General features: G+C 38.7%; 1 protein-coding gene across 1 annotated transcript in view; it reads left to right on the top strand.

Moving 5' to 3' along the window:
* The first annotated feature begins 243 nt into the window (after positions 1 to 243).
* The window catches only part of LOC126335017 (recQ-mediated genome instability protein 1-like), a 116,410-nt gene continuing 101,175 nt past the window's right edge, over positions 244 to 15,478 (top strand). Inside the window, exon 1 of the mRNA XM_049997843.1 lies at positions 244 to 490. Coding sequence (XP_049853800.1) covers positions 374 to 490 — 117 coding nt within the window. The 5' untranslated portion in view covers positions 244 to 373. The remainder of the gene's footprint in view (positions 491 to 15,478) is intronic.

The following is a 15,478-nucleotide window of genomic DNA, read 5'->3' as shown; positions in this document are numbered from 1 at the left end:
TGTTTTTGTGTAATAAGTTCTTGTTCACTACTTATGTTCTATGTGTATGTAATTTGTTTTGCTGTTTGTATACGTTTATCCATTTATTATGTGTATGTGTTGTTATATGTAATCAAATGACAAATCCTATATCATATGTGTGATCTATTGGATGCCAAATAAATAAAACAAATAAAAATTGCATGTGTGAAACAGGCTTATGAAAGCTCGTCCCATAGATATTCCTTCTACATCCTCCTGTTTCGCCAGGTAAGTATCTCTGACTTGGCGGTAAACAGAATCAGTCAGCAGATTGTATTGTTGTTGAAATAAGTCGCTACTTGATTTGTGTACACAGCAACATCAGTAAAATAGTGTCAGTGTTTTCACTTCGATGGATAATGAACTCGAAAAGATTCGTTCCTACTTGTCAGCGAGGCATTTTCATGCGTCAAGAGAATGGATAGAAGGATGCGTTAGCTACTTCAGAGAGCAGCATGAAGGAGAAAGGGTAAATAATAATACCGAATTACGATAGACACAAATTTTATACTGTTGGAACTGAGACTGTGTAAGTGAGGCGGTAAAAATCCAAATTTTGTAATAAAATAAAGCTTGAAACCCGTTTTTCTATTAACAGGTCATGTAAGCGCGTGTTGTTTTGCAAATATCACTTAACAGCGTCATATTCTAATTGTAGATTTGTGTTGGCTCTTAGACGCTTCCGTAAGAATCCGATTACTAACCTTCGCTTAGTTGTATATCTCGTTTTGTAGGATTACAACTCTCCATGTGTAAGATAACAAATCATTGTTATTGAAAGCCGTTATACTTAGTAACTTATTTGTGCATTTTCAATATGACACGGGCGAAAACATTACGGTCCGTTTGTTACCACAACCAGATTATCTGCCACAACTAAGATTTCGGCGTGTCCAGCACGTAACTGAGCGAAAAACATATCTACAGTTTGTTATTTAGTCTGTAAACTGCTTGATGTGTTTAAACATTGTGATCCAACCAAGTTAAAATTTCTTAGAGGGAAGTGATTTTTACATGCGAGACTGAAAAACAATTGTGAAGTTTTCACTGGGTTTGAATTTTATTGATAACAGAAATTATGTTGTGTGTTGTTACAATTTCACTTTAATAAACTCACAATAGGACGGGGAAAAACAGGTTACATATGTAGTATCAAATAAATTGGCTTAAATCTAAAGGTATTTAAGAAAACTGTTAACTTGATAATTCACAGCTCATAAGATAAATAACAGTAACACCTGTAGAATAAACTTGTCATCTTTACATTTATTTTACATTAGAAAATATTCAATTTTGTTTTAGATGGGCTTTCATAAATTCTTCTAGTGTATAGAAGACATTCTTCTGCAGTAACATTTTCACATTTGCTCTGAATCTTCCGCTGTTTGACTTTAAGCTTTCAGGAAGTTTGTTGTATAGATCAACTCCTGTGCCTCACACTGCTGAGTCCTTTACACAGTTGTTGGCCAATTAATGATACATAATTGGAATAATATGTCTGATAGAGGATGCCTTTATTTTCTGTAAAAATATGCAAATACTCTTGAGTAAAACACAGTGAATAGAAATACTAGGCACATGCTGGATATGGAGCTCCAGAAATAGATGTTTTAGTGGTGGAAAAGAGAGGTTCGTGTCTCATTATCTTAATTATTCTCTTCTGCATACATTCTGTGTCAGAGTTGAATGCAATATGAAGTATTGAGTGTACAGGTGCAAGGAATGCAGTTTTAGTCTTTCAGTAACACGGAATATTACTCTGGATTCTAAATGTTTAGTGCAGACTGCATAGTCTATTTTCAGTTTTTATATTTTTATTTCTTTTTTGTGTTTGACCCACTGCAGTGAGTCATCTGTCCACACTCCGAGGAATGTAGTGGTCACTTCTTGCCTGAGATCTGATATCATCCATCTTTGGTAGAACTACATGCAATAGGTGAAAATATGTACACTCAGTTTTGTCCTTACATAGTAGTAATTTTGTTTGTGTTTTAAGTTATTTATCAGCTTGGTTACAGTGGATCAAATAGGCCTAAGTATATTGGAGTCATCGGCATATATTACTGGCACATCTTTGTGAATACTTTGTGTTGGCTCACTGGTAGAAATAATAAACAGCAGTGGACCAAATGTGAAGCAGTGAGGAATGCCTTGTCCTTCAACTTGCTCCCTTGACTGTATGCATGCATCATTTATTGAGTTGATTACAACTTTTTGTACTCTGAGTGATTTCCCCTAACTCCATATTGTAACAGTTTACCCATAAATAGACAAAATCATGATTGACAAGTGAGATCAAGGAATACTCCTTTTGTATGCTTTCTGTCATTGAGCCCCAATGAACTTAACTTAGAAATATAGACTATAGGGCCCCATTTATTGGACTCCCATTTCAGAACCCAAGTAGAGCATGGCTTCTTAACAATACTCCTTTCATCTCCTCTTCTAAAGAAAGGAACCACATCTGCTGCCTGAAAATTTTTAGGTAATTGGCCCAGCAGCAAGGATTGGTTTATCATATCTGACAAGGGAGGAGACACATTATGGCAGATTGGATTCAGAAGATAATCAGATAAGCCATCAAAACCACATGAGAGTGAGTTTTGTTTCTGTTTTATAATACTGCAGATTTCACTCAGTGTTAATTGATCCAGAAAACAGTGTTTTGGTTGGCCTACTGGAGCATCAGTTTGAGAAGAATGTTTGTGGAGTAGTTATTGAATAATTAATGTATTTCTTTAGGGTCAGACATGACACTTCCCTCATTGTTCATGTGTTATTGAGTGACTCTGGTTTTTCATCCCAACTTTATTATCACCGATAACTTTCCACGTGGCTTTAGATTTCTTCCTGGAGTTGACAATAAACTGCTAGTTGTAAAGTTTTTTGGCTTTGCTAATAACAATGTAGCTGTAGAACCGGAACCTGATTGGAAATGCACTGCAGAGTACCCATTAATTCATTTTTATCACTTTTTATGTGCAGTAGTAGTTGTAGAATATTTAAAGTGTGGATTTGTCACAGTCATTGCTCTTGTCGGAGCAACACAATGCATCATTGTCATTTGTATGTGAGTTATGAAAAAGCTAAGAGAGAGTCTGTTTGAAGAATGCCAGGGTACTTAACTTCACAAGCTTCTGAATGGTAACTGGTAATAAATGAGACATTGTTTTAAAATATAGTTTCCAGAATATACCATACTGTGGGTGAAAATTCACTATGGGATTGATATTTTGAACTCAGCAGACAATAAACTGATGATTTCTACATATTCAATACTTTGTTATAAAAAATGAAGCCAGGCATGATTTCTCTACAACATAAGTAAATCAACGGTATACCGACCTGCTGTATCTGTTTTAGAAGAATGTACCATTCTGGAATGGAGACTGGCCCTGTTTTTCACATACAAATTATAGGCTATTTTAACATGCTTTAGGGACCATTTCTGAGCAAATCGCGGGGATATGTAGCAGACCTGAGGCAAAATAGGCTTTGAGTTTTTAAGTATGCTGTTAACAAACTAATTACTAAAATAAGCGAATGCCTCGATGACAAGCTGTGCATATCCAGTATCTTTTGTCACCTCACTGAAACATTTTATATGGTAAACATAAGCTGTAGCTTCACAAAATGGCTGCTTTAAGATTTTCATGGAAAATCTTTAAGCTGGTTCTTATCATCTCTCAAAAATAGACAACAGAGAGCGAGCCTGTCCTAGTTGGGAGGAAATACAAGTAGGTATACCACAGAGACCCATACTATGCCATCACTTTTCTTGTATTTCATAAATGACATGTCATGTAAAATAATTTCAGGAACAAGTACATGTGTAGATGACTCGGCAGCAGTGCTTTGTTGTAAAAACAGTGAACTACTAGCTCAGAATACAAAGCAAACTCTTCAAGGACTCTTTAACTTGCATGAATAATAATGCTATGAAACTAAACCTTACAAAACCAGAAATTGAACATTTCAGATCCAAATAACTGATGAATACATCTCACAGTTAAAATATGAAGGCAGAGAACTTCTCACTGCAGCCTCTGTTAAATTGCTTGTAATTACTGTAAACAAACACTTCCCACAGACTGAGCATTGGGATTTCTTAGAAAAGTGATTAAGCAGCTTTGTTTGTACCAGTTGTAAGACATGCCATCATTTTTGGGGGCGTTGAAAAAGCAAACCACCTCATTGTGTTCAAGCTATAGAAATAAACCATCAGTGCTATGATGGGAACAAACAGTAGGCAATCATGCCAACCTTTATTCAAAAGCCTTGACTTAAAGACAATTAATTGTATGTTTATATATGAAATACTCGTCTTTGGCTAAAAAACATACATCTCTTAAAGAGAAATTCTTTTACATACGCCTGAGAAACAAGGCTTAGATCACATTGTTTGTGGCTTCATCACAGGAGTAGCTTTTTTGAAAATACGCTGTATTATGTGGCTTTGAAGCTTGTCAGTAACCAGTAAAATACTGTCCATGTTCATGGCCTACAAGCTAAATACCACTGAAAAACACTTAAAAAGGAAATGTTATCACAGCATAGAAGATCTTGTGCAAGAGGAAGACACATAGCAGATATTATTATTGTTATTATTACAACAATATAATGAAACAAATTAATTCCATCCTGGATTTTCTATTGTTGTTATTATTTACATTGTGATGTCTATTTATGTGTGTGTTCACTTTTAATGGAGATAAGTATTCTTTTTATATATGCCCATATTTGTAAACAACAGAAGCAAACACTGAAAGATACATAAAAAGAAAAGTTGTAACACGGTGGAAATAGTTAAGAAAGAAGAGGAAGGAATGTTGTCATTATTATTATCATCATCATCAGTGTTATGCTCTAGGGCAGGTCTTCCCATGTAGCTCTCTGTACAGTCCTGTCATTTGCTACCCTCTTCGTTTTCTCATAATTGTATCTATCCTTATACCACCCACCATCTGGTTTCTTCTTCCATTTCTTCCATTCTTCCCTAGCATCCATCAGTAAACAACCTCGCACTTTGTCTGCCCCCTTTATCCCTTCCATCCTCCTCCAAATCCACATGTCAGATACTTCTGTTCTTCTTCCTTTCTCTTTCCTCTGTTTTCCATGCCTCAGCTCCATATATTGCCATTCTCTGTGTAAAGCACTTTGCTGGTCTCTTCGCCGTCTCTGTCCATGCAACCACTTAGAAGCCTCCTCTTATTAAATGCATCCTTGTTAATTGCTATATGTACATGTTTTCGCCTCCTTATTGCATCTCACATCTTCTGTAATAATGCTTCCTGGATTATTGAAAGTGCTAATCTGCTCTATATCTTTCTGCCCTAACTTTATAGTGGTTCTTACATTTCTTACACTTATTTTCTTTCAATGTATCTCTCACAAATAATTCTCGAAATTTCAGTTGCATCTCTTGTAACTTTACCTCTTCTGAATCCATACAGTTCCTCTCCAGTGCTTTTTTCCAGTGTTCCATGAAGTCTTCTATTTGTCACACTTAGTAGAACTTTTGCTTCATGAGAAATCAAACTATAGTTCTAAAATCCTCAAATTTCTTGACACTGTTTTTCTTTTAGTCGGTATCATTAGTGCCAAGAGAAAGTCATCCAGCCATTCACTTTTTCGTGCATTTTACAAAGATAACTCAGCTCTTTCACTCCACTGTATCCAAGGCTTTTAAGCTTGCACTCTGCTGGTAAACCACCAGTTCCACTTTCTTTATGATTCTTCATCTCTTAAAGCCCTCCTGCTTCGTATTCCAAGATGCAGCATCCTTTGTCCTCTTCTTTAACTCTTGTCTCCTCTTCTAATTCAATATCATTTGATTTTTGATCAGCATCATACAGGCACTTTACATATTCTAGCCATCTTCCCAACACTTCCTCTGGTTATGAACCTTTGTACCATCACTTTCCATTCCCATACTTGTCCTGCTTTTCTTTGCTTCAAAGACTAGGTTAATAGCTAATCCATACATTGTTTCACTTCATTTCTGATTTCTGTATTTGTTTATATTTGTTTTTCATCTGTGTCTTCATTCTTGTTCTGTATCTCTCCTTAATTCATTATTCACCTTTCTGTATGTTGTTGTCCCTTCCTCAGTTCCTACTGTCTTCCATTTCCTCCTTTCTTCCATCTTACCCAGTATTGTCTTTGTTACCCATTCTTTACTTATTCTTTTGAACTTCCTCACCCGTACAACTTCTTGTGCATATTCCTTAAGTCTTTGTCTCATCCTTTTCCATTTCTCATTTGCATTCTCTTCTTTGGGCCCTCCTACCCATTGTGACATAAATGTGTTTTCAGGCTCTGTCTCTTTACCTTCTTCCTTTAGTCTTTCTGTGTCAAATATCGATCTTGGTTTTCCCGCTCTCACTCGCTTCAGTCTTGTTTGCAAGTCCACCACCAACAGCTTGTCTGAACCTTTGTCTGCTCCATGGTATGCTCTGACTTTCTTTAGGCATTTTTTTTATTTGTTTTCAATTATGATATAATCAATTTGGTATCTTGTCATCATTCACCCTAGGTACCCATGTATGTATCTTCATCTTCTCTGACGTTCTAACAATGTGTTGCCAATCACAAGAGAATTTTCTTTGCAGAAAAAAAAAACAGATTTTCACCTCAGCTGTTCGTATTTCCCAATCCAAATCTTCTAGCCAGTGCCCCTTTCTTTCCCTTGTCTCCCACTTCATGCAGGCCCCCATCATGATGATGCAGCTGTTTCTTTTTCTTTACCCACAATTTCTTCAAAATTTTCATAATATTCCTCTGCTTCATCATAAGTGTGATTTGTGTTGAGAAATATTCTTATTGTCACCTCTTCATATCATCATCATCGTGAGTCCTTCATCTATGTACCCCACTTTCAGTATATTTTTCATCAGCCATTTTCCTATCATAATTGCTACACAATAGCTAATATATCAAATCTATTCTCCATCAATTCCTGTTTGACCTTCTCCAGCTTGTCAGCCTGCAATAGTCTGAGTACATTCCATGTCCCAATCTTTAAGTTCCGTTGCGTCTTCGTACTCCGTTTCCTTCTTCATTCTCTTCCAGTGCTTCTGTATTTGGTATTTATGTAATCCCTTCCTGGAGATCCTATTGGGAAAGGGGGGGGGGGACTTTGCCACCAGGTTCTTTTACATACAGCCAAACCATGTGTTTTCTCTGAAAAGTAATGTGGTATTATCCCATTTGTTTCCACATAGGCAGGTGGGTGCTAAGCCAAATTTAGCCACTCCGTATGAATGTTGTAGCTGCCTCTCAAAGTACAGATGCTATTTTTTTTCTTTTCTGCCCTTGACACTGTACTGTAGTTCATCTTCTCTATCACGTCTGACATTAGAGAGAGAAAAGGAAAATGAAAGATACCCTCAGATCTTGAAACCTAATACCTTTGGGATTGAAAATATCAAATTGGTCAAAGGACACCGATAGAAAGGGAAATAGGCTAATCCTGATGCAAGTAAGTGGAAGTATTGTCAGACTTAGCTAAGGGCCCATGTGGTTACCGCTCACATACTCCCACGAAGGGTGCCTCCTAGGGAGACTACTTTTTGTCGGATCTCTCATCTACTGACCAATCTTGCATGGGTGATCCTGCTGGGAGCATAGCTCCCACCAGCGTAACACTGTGGATCGAAGAGACAAACACATACCTCCCACCAATGTTTTAGTGGTAGTCCATGGGAAGGTAAAGAATGTAACATCTATTAAATTTTTTGTAACATGCATGTGCATCCAAGCATACACTTTGTTTTAGCATATGTGTACAGTGTGTGTGTGTGTGTGTGTGTGTGTGTGTGTGTGTGTGTGTTTTCATTGATGAGTCACGAATGTTTCAATCAGATGAGCTCTTCATCTGCACTCTGTAACCCATGTACGGCAGAGGGTATGTCCCTTTGTACCATTTATAATGGTCTCTTCCTGGTTCCATTCACTTATGGAGTGTGGGAAGAATGTTTGGTTAAATGCATCTGTGTGTGCTGTCCTCATGATCCCTATGGGAGAGATATGTAGGGATTGTAGTATATACTTAGCATCATTATTTAAAATGGGTTCTTGAAACATTGTAAATAGGTTTTCTTGGGATAGTTTACGTCTGTCTTCAAGAGTCTGCCAGTTTAGTTTCTTCAACATCTCTGTGACTCTCTCCCAGAGGTCAGACAAACCTGTGACCTTCTCCATATATGTTCAGTGTCCCCGGCTAGTCCCATTTGGTATGGGTCCCATACACTTGATCAGTATTGTACTTTGGCTCATATAAGTGACTTGTACACAATTTCCTTTATAGACTGACTGTATTTCACTAGTATTCTATCAATAAACCAAAGTCTGCTACTTGCTTTACCCATGACTTAGCCTATATGATCATCCCATTTCATGTTTCTACAAAGTGTTATACCGGGTATTTATTTGAGTTTACCTGTTCCAAATGTGGCTCGTTGATACTGTAGTCATAGGATGTTATGTTTTTTCATTTTGTGAACTGTGCAGTTTTACATTTCTGAACATTTAAAAGCAAGTTGCCAATCTGCACCACTTTGAATTATAATCAAGATCCGACTAAATATTTGTGCAGCTTCTTTCAGACTGTACTTGATTGTAGATAATTGCATTATCTGTGTAAGGTCTTGAGGTTACTAATAATATTGTCGTCAAGATCATTAATATACCGAGTGCTGCAATGTGGGCTGTATACATCACAGGATGGTTAAACATCATAGGTATGATCAGTAATTGGTGCTCTCATGGAATATGCTTAGAAAATAGTAGTTCCGCTTTCTGCCATCAGGTGAAAATATGGTGCTGTAAGCGGTCGGAATGTGTCGCAGGTGCAGGGAAAGGAGAGGAACAATTAAACACATGATAATTATGGCTCTGGCACATTTATGAGGGTAAGGTCACAAGATAATGCATGTGTTAATCCATTGTAATCAGAGAGATATGTCATCATATGCTATCCTTCAGTTCAGGAATAGTCCAGATACATCCCTGATAGACAAGTTCTTTCAGATCTTCCCACAACCAGAAGTCACCTGTATTTAGGTCCCTGGATCCAGAAGGCCACTCATCTTGAAATTGCCTAGAGATGATGTAGTCATTACCAAAGGTTTCTTCAAGCAAATCTTTTACCTGGTAAACGACATGTGTCTCCCCATCTTGCATGAAAGTAGTGGTGTGGGCACAGTTGTATTCTTCCAAGGCTAGAATCACATGCTGCACAAGATGGCCCTTATAATGTGCTGATGTCACTGCAAACCTGAGGCCCACGAGCTGTCATCTACTCGAAGAAAAGCAGACTGAGAGTGAAGACGCTTTTGAAAGTACACCACACCGTCCCATAAGCTGAGTGCAGTGGATATTCCTGCACAAAAAGTGGTGCAGTAGAAATCCATATACGACAGTTCTATGCATTGCTGGCACCGTACAGAGTAACATTTGCCTCATCCATCCAAAGAATATTCCTCGACCACATGTCATCTGCTTCCATGGATGCCAAAAAACGAAGGGCAAAGTCATGGCATTGTAGGTGATCTTGGAGCTTCATTTGGTGCACTCAGCTTGAAGGGACACCAGTGTAAAAAATTTCCTTATCATATTCTCTAGCTCATTTATTTTACATGGGGTCTCTTCGACAATATTTCCGCAAGGTAACACTGCTATTGCTGTCTTTCTAATAACACAACTTTACCAGCAGTGCACAATCTTTCTTCTCAATAGCTATTGCCTCTTGTATGGAAAATTTGCTTCTTGTATGGAAAATGTCAACCTTCTTAACTCTTCACAGAAGAAATCAACATGCATCACCAAGCAAGAAGCAGCATACTGATGTCAAAACAAGAAACATTTCACATTGTGACTGCTGACAGCATCGTATGAGGGTTGCCCAGAAAGTAATGCACCACATTTTTTCCCTCAGCTAAAACAATGCTACAAATGTGAAACATTACATATATGTTATTTGAACTCTCCTGAGTGAGTCCGCCAAGTTTCCGTCACTTTCGACAAATAGCGTGGCTCCAGGACAGTTTCAAAATGGTGTCAGTGGGTGATGTTTATTACAAGCAATGTGCCATCATTTAATTTCTCATTGCAGAGAAAGAAACTGTGGGGAATATTGACAAACGCTTGTGCAAAGTCTATGGAGCATCTTCTGTCAACAGACGTACAGTTAGTCGCTGGGCATGAAGGCTGAGGGCATCAGAAGGCGGTTTTGAGAGCTCCACGATTTGCAGCAGTCGGGGAGATCGTCCATGGCTGTCCCACCTAGCAGCCCTGACCTTGACCCCCTTGGACTTCCACTTGTTTGGACCATTAAAGGATGCCATTCATGGAAGACATTTTGAGGACAATGAGGAGTTGATTCACACAGTGAAGCACTGGCTCCCCCACCAGAACAAGGATTAGTACCGACAGGGCATACATACCCCTTGTTTCGTGCTGGGGTCAGGCTATAGAACAGGATGGAGATTACGTAGAAAATAGGGTGTGTAGGTAAAACACCATTATTTTGTTTGTGTAATTCTCATTATGTTCAGTAAAGAATTGTGGAAGAAAAAAATGTGGTACATTACTTTCTGGGCAACCCTCATATTTTCACCTGCTGCAGGAAGTGTAACTATAATTTTTTTTCAGAATACTCTCTGAGCAAACCATTTCATGCACATACCTATGATGTTTGAGTCCCCTGCGCTGTATACAGCCTGTACTGCAGCCCTCGCAACACTCTCCGTTCAGTTACAACCACCCAGTACAGTGTGAACAGCATGGGACCCAACATACTTCCCTGGTGTACACCCAAAGTTTTGTCTACACCTGTCAGTGAGTCTCCATCCAAGATAACTTGCTGTGTCCTCCCTACCAAAAAATCCTCAGTCCAGTCACAAATAACACTCAGTACCCCATATGATCATACTTTTGATAAAGAGCGCAGGCTTGGTACTGGGACAAATACTGCATTTACCTGACTTAATCCATGGTTTTCAGTGTGTCATGTGAAAAAAGTGTAAGTTTGTTTCACTTGATTAATATTTGGCTTGGAGGAGGTCATTCTGTTCCAGATACCTCATTATGTTTGAGCTCAGATTGTATATGACATGTCATGCGAGAATAAAGATTCTGTTGTGTTATGTTAAACGTTAGGGAGGCTCTATGCATCAGACACCACCTGTTGAATTGGGAGAGCTAAGTTGGCGATCTCTGTCTGGAATGAAGCTCTTTATGGGTTAGAAATTTTCAGCCCGAGAAACTCAGTGCTATTCACCAAGAAATTTAATTTGTGAGACATTTAAAACAACTGTTTAGCCGCGTACTTTCTCCAGTCAATAGTTTCTTGGTTTTCACAAAATAAATATGTGAGTAATGAATATTCTTGGTTTTCACAAAAGAAATATGTGAGTAATGAATATTTTGAACCATTATCTGTCTTGCATGTTATCCCAACATATTCACTGCTAATACAGAATTCTTTTTACAGGTGATGATTATGGGAATTATGGCACGAAACAGTTTTCCAACAAAAGCATTGGTGTATTATCTTTCAGTCTGTTTTATGGCATACGAGGTGCGACAATAAAGTAATGAGACTGATGTGGAAAAAAAAGTTGCTTACCGTTTTAGTCAAGTTTTGTGTTGTCTCCTTCAAAGTAGTTCCCTTCTGATTGCGCACGCTTTTTTCCAATTCTGATGCCATTGATGGTAACATTTCTGGGACTCATCTTCTGTAATATCCTCCAAGACCCTCGTCACAGCTTTTTGGACATCTTGTGTTGTTTGAAAATGGTGTCCCTTAACCACAGTTTTGACTCTTGGAAATAGAAAAAAGTGATATCTGGTGAATAAGGTGGCTGTGGTAGTACTGAAATTTGTTTTGAGGTTAAAAATAACTGTACTGACAGAGCAGTATGGGATGGCGCATTATTGTGATGCAGAATCCAACTATCAGCAATGTTGGTATGGACACGAAGAACTCTTTTACGAAGTCTTTCTGAAATTTCTATGTAGTGATATTGGTTACCTGTTTGTCCAGGAGGCACCCACTTTTGACTTTGTTATGCAAGCTTTTTTTGGTTGAGGTGATGCCTTTGAGCACCACTGCGAACTATGGCGTTTTGTCTCTGGATTGTACTGAAAAAACCAACTTTCATCGCTGATGATAACATGGCTCGACAATTCTGGATTGATTTCCATTTGGTCTAACAGATTGGCTGCCACATTTTTCCGTGTTTCTCGCTGTTGTGATGTGAGATTTTTGGGGACAATTTTTGCACAAATCTTTCTCATATCAAGATCTTCAGTTATTATTAGACGAACTGTTTCTCGATTGATGTTCAGTTCTTCTGCAATCATTTTCATGGATAATCTTCGATCAGATCATATGAGTTCACGCACCCTGGCCAAGTTGACATCCGTCTGTGAGGTTGCGCAATATTATGCAGTTTCATGTCCGTGATGAGAGAGACAAACACATGTTAACTTATTACAGCACAACTCATGACTGAGCAGTTGCATCAATGTGCCACTTGGACTAGAAGCAGCTTATAGACCATGGTCAAAGATATTGTGCCTACGCAAGCCTGCAGGATTGCCAGATCTTGCAAAGAAAATCAGTTTCATTACTTCATTGTTGCACCTCGTATACTGTACTCAGATAAATAAAATATTTATTGTTTCCTAAAGATATACGTAAAGATGCCGGATATGTATACCAACAAAAGGGTAGAGTGCAGCACTAGCTGGTACCTTTGCCTTTTGAGGGTTTTTAGGACATAACATACTTTCTGTTTTATGCTTTGTGGCCACCTAATTGATAATACAGGGTTTACATAAAGTCTGGGAGCACTTTCAGTTATTTATTGCACAAGAACCAAACATTGTACAGATATCATGCATATGTCATTTTGAAGAGAAACCCTGAATTCCCTCATTCCCCCCCCCCCCTCCCCCCCTCCCCGCCCCCCTTTCATGTATATCACCACAGCGTAGTTTGGTAATTTGCTGATACTAGTCATGAACATGGCGAGTTCAGGTGTGGAGCGAGCTTTCTGTGTGTTGGAGTTCGACAAAAAGTGTGCTACAGCTGTTAAACGGGTGTTTAGAACCAAGTATGGTAAGAAGCCATCAACAAGGAAGGCCATTTACCACTGGCACAACAAATTCGTTATTACAGGTTGTTCGTGCCTGGCAAAGAGAAATGGACATCTCAGTGTGAGTGAAGTGAATGTGGAGCACGTATGAGAGACAGTCATGAGGAGTCCAAAGAAATCGGTGTGCCGTGCATCCCGTGATCTCGAAATGGCTCCAGTGGTAGTGTGGAAAGTCCTGCGACAGAAGCTGTCTGTGAAACCATTCAAATTGGAGCTAGTGCAGAAGCTCAGTGATGACGACGAGAAGGGGACAGCTGTTTCATGAAATGGCCACCCCGATTACCAGATCTCACTCCGTGTGACTTCTTTCTGTGGGACACATTAAAGATCTGGTGTATGTACTGCCTATACCACGTGATGTAGCAGAGCTCAGGGAGATAATACAGGAAGCGGGTGCCACAGTTGACGATGCCATGCTGTGACGAGTGTGGCAAGAATTCAGTTGCCGCATTGACATCTTCCGATTCATAGTTTCTCTTCAAAATGCAATATGTATGACATCTGTACAATGTTTAGTTCTTGTGCAATAAATAATTGAAAGTGTTCATCATGGACTTTATGTACACCCTGTATCCATATTGTGGCCCACTGATACCAGCACAGCTGGGATAACAACAAAGCAGGAAAACCTGTGGAGTATGTAACTTCATAAACACACTTAGAAGACTATAGCAGCAGCTGGTGCTTTTGATGATATAAATATCAAGCACATCTGATAGATACTATGAGAAAAGCAGCTCATTATGTTACCTGTGTAACAGCTGAACCATTTCTGTGAAGTATTAGTGATTTTACCCTTTTCTCAAAAGTATTACATTTCCCTTTTTAGAGAGAAGAAAGTGTCCACAATGGGCAGAAAGAAGAATGGGTGCCTTCCATAACAGGATATTTGAACTGCAGTTGGAAAATGGTGTTATTTTTATGTACTGCAAGAAATAAGTAACTATATACATGGGTTTAGGAGATACGCAAATTACGTGCATTGTTACATCAGAGATTGAAAACATTGGTAACTAAGTAGGTCATACAGATTGATTCCATGTAGAGATTGTGTACAGACCTACCATATTTATCCAATTATTAGATAAGGTTTTTTTCCAAATTCATAATATCAAAAAGTGAAAGGTCATCTTACATTTGCAGATGAAACTACTACTGTGGAGGTCACCTTTTTTATGTGGTGAATCAATTAGTTAAGAGTTTTAGATACCGAAGTAGCACCCCTTGCCTTTTTTGAACCATCAGTCTTCTGACTGGTTGGATGTGTCCCACCACAAATTCCTCTCCAGTGCCAACCTCTTCATCTCAGAGTAGCACTTGCAACCTATGTCCTCAATTATTTGTTGGATGTATTCCAATCTCTGTCTTCCTCGACAGTTTTTGCACTCTACAGCTCCCACTAGTAACTGGAAATCATTCCCTCATATCTTAACAGATGTCTTACCACTCTGTCCCTTCTCCTTGTCAGCGTTTTCCACATATTCCATTCCTCTCCGATTCTGCACAGAACCTCCTCATTCCGTACCTTATCAGGCCATCTACTTTTTAGCATTTAACTAAAACCACATCTAAAATGCTTCAGTTATCTTCTGTTCCAGTTTTCCCACAGTTTATGTTTCACTACCATACAATGCTGTGCTTCAAACATACATTCTCAGAATTTTCTCCCTCAAATTAAGGCCCATGTTTGATACTAGCTGACTTCTCTTGGCCAGGAATACCCTCTTTGCCAGTGCTAGTCTGCTTTTGATGTCCTCCTTGCTCCGTCTGTCATTGGTTATTTTGCTGCCGTGGTAGCAGACTGCCTTAACTTCACCTACTTCGTCACCATCAATCCTGATGTTAAGTTTCTGGCAGTTCTCATTTCTGCTGCTTCTCAGTACTTTTGTCTTTCTTCAATTTCCTGTCAGTCCATATTCTATACTCATTAGACAGTTCATTCCATTCAGCAGTTCGTGTAATTCTTCTTCACTTTCACTCAGGATAACAATGCCATCAGTGAAGCTTATCATTGATATCCTTTCTTTTCTGCTTGATTTTTAATTCTACACTTGAACCTTTCTCATATTTCCTTCTTTGATGTGCAGATTGAACAGCAGGGGCGAAAGAGTATGTCCCTGTCTTACACCCTTTGTAATGCAAGAACTTCGTTTTGGCCATCAACTCTTATTATTCCTTCTTGGGGCTTGTACATATTGTACATCGCTGTCTTATCGCTTTTAATTTCCATGAAGGTTATTTTGACTTCCACGTACACTGAGTTGGTCCTTCCGACAATCATTTATTTTTCGATT

The sequence above is a fragment of the Schistocerca gregaria genome, chromosome 2 (genome assembly GCF_023897955.1).
Source record: "Schistocerca gregaria isolate iqSchGreg1 chromosome 2, iqSchGreg1.2, whole genome shotgun sequence".
In the NCBI taxonomy this organism is placed as follows: Eukaryota; Metazoa; Arthropoda; class Insecta; order Orthoptera; family Acrididae; genus Schistocerca; species Schistocerca gregaria.
Note: the sequence above shows the minus strand (reverse complement) of the source record. Positions and strands in the feature narration are given on the sequence as shown.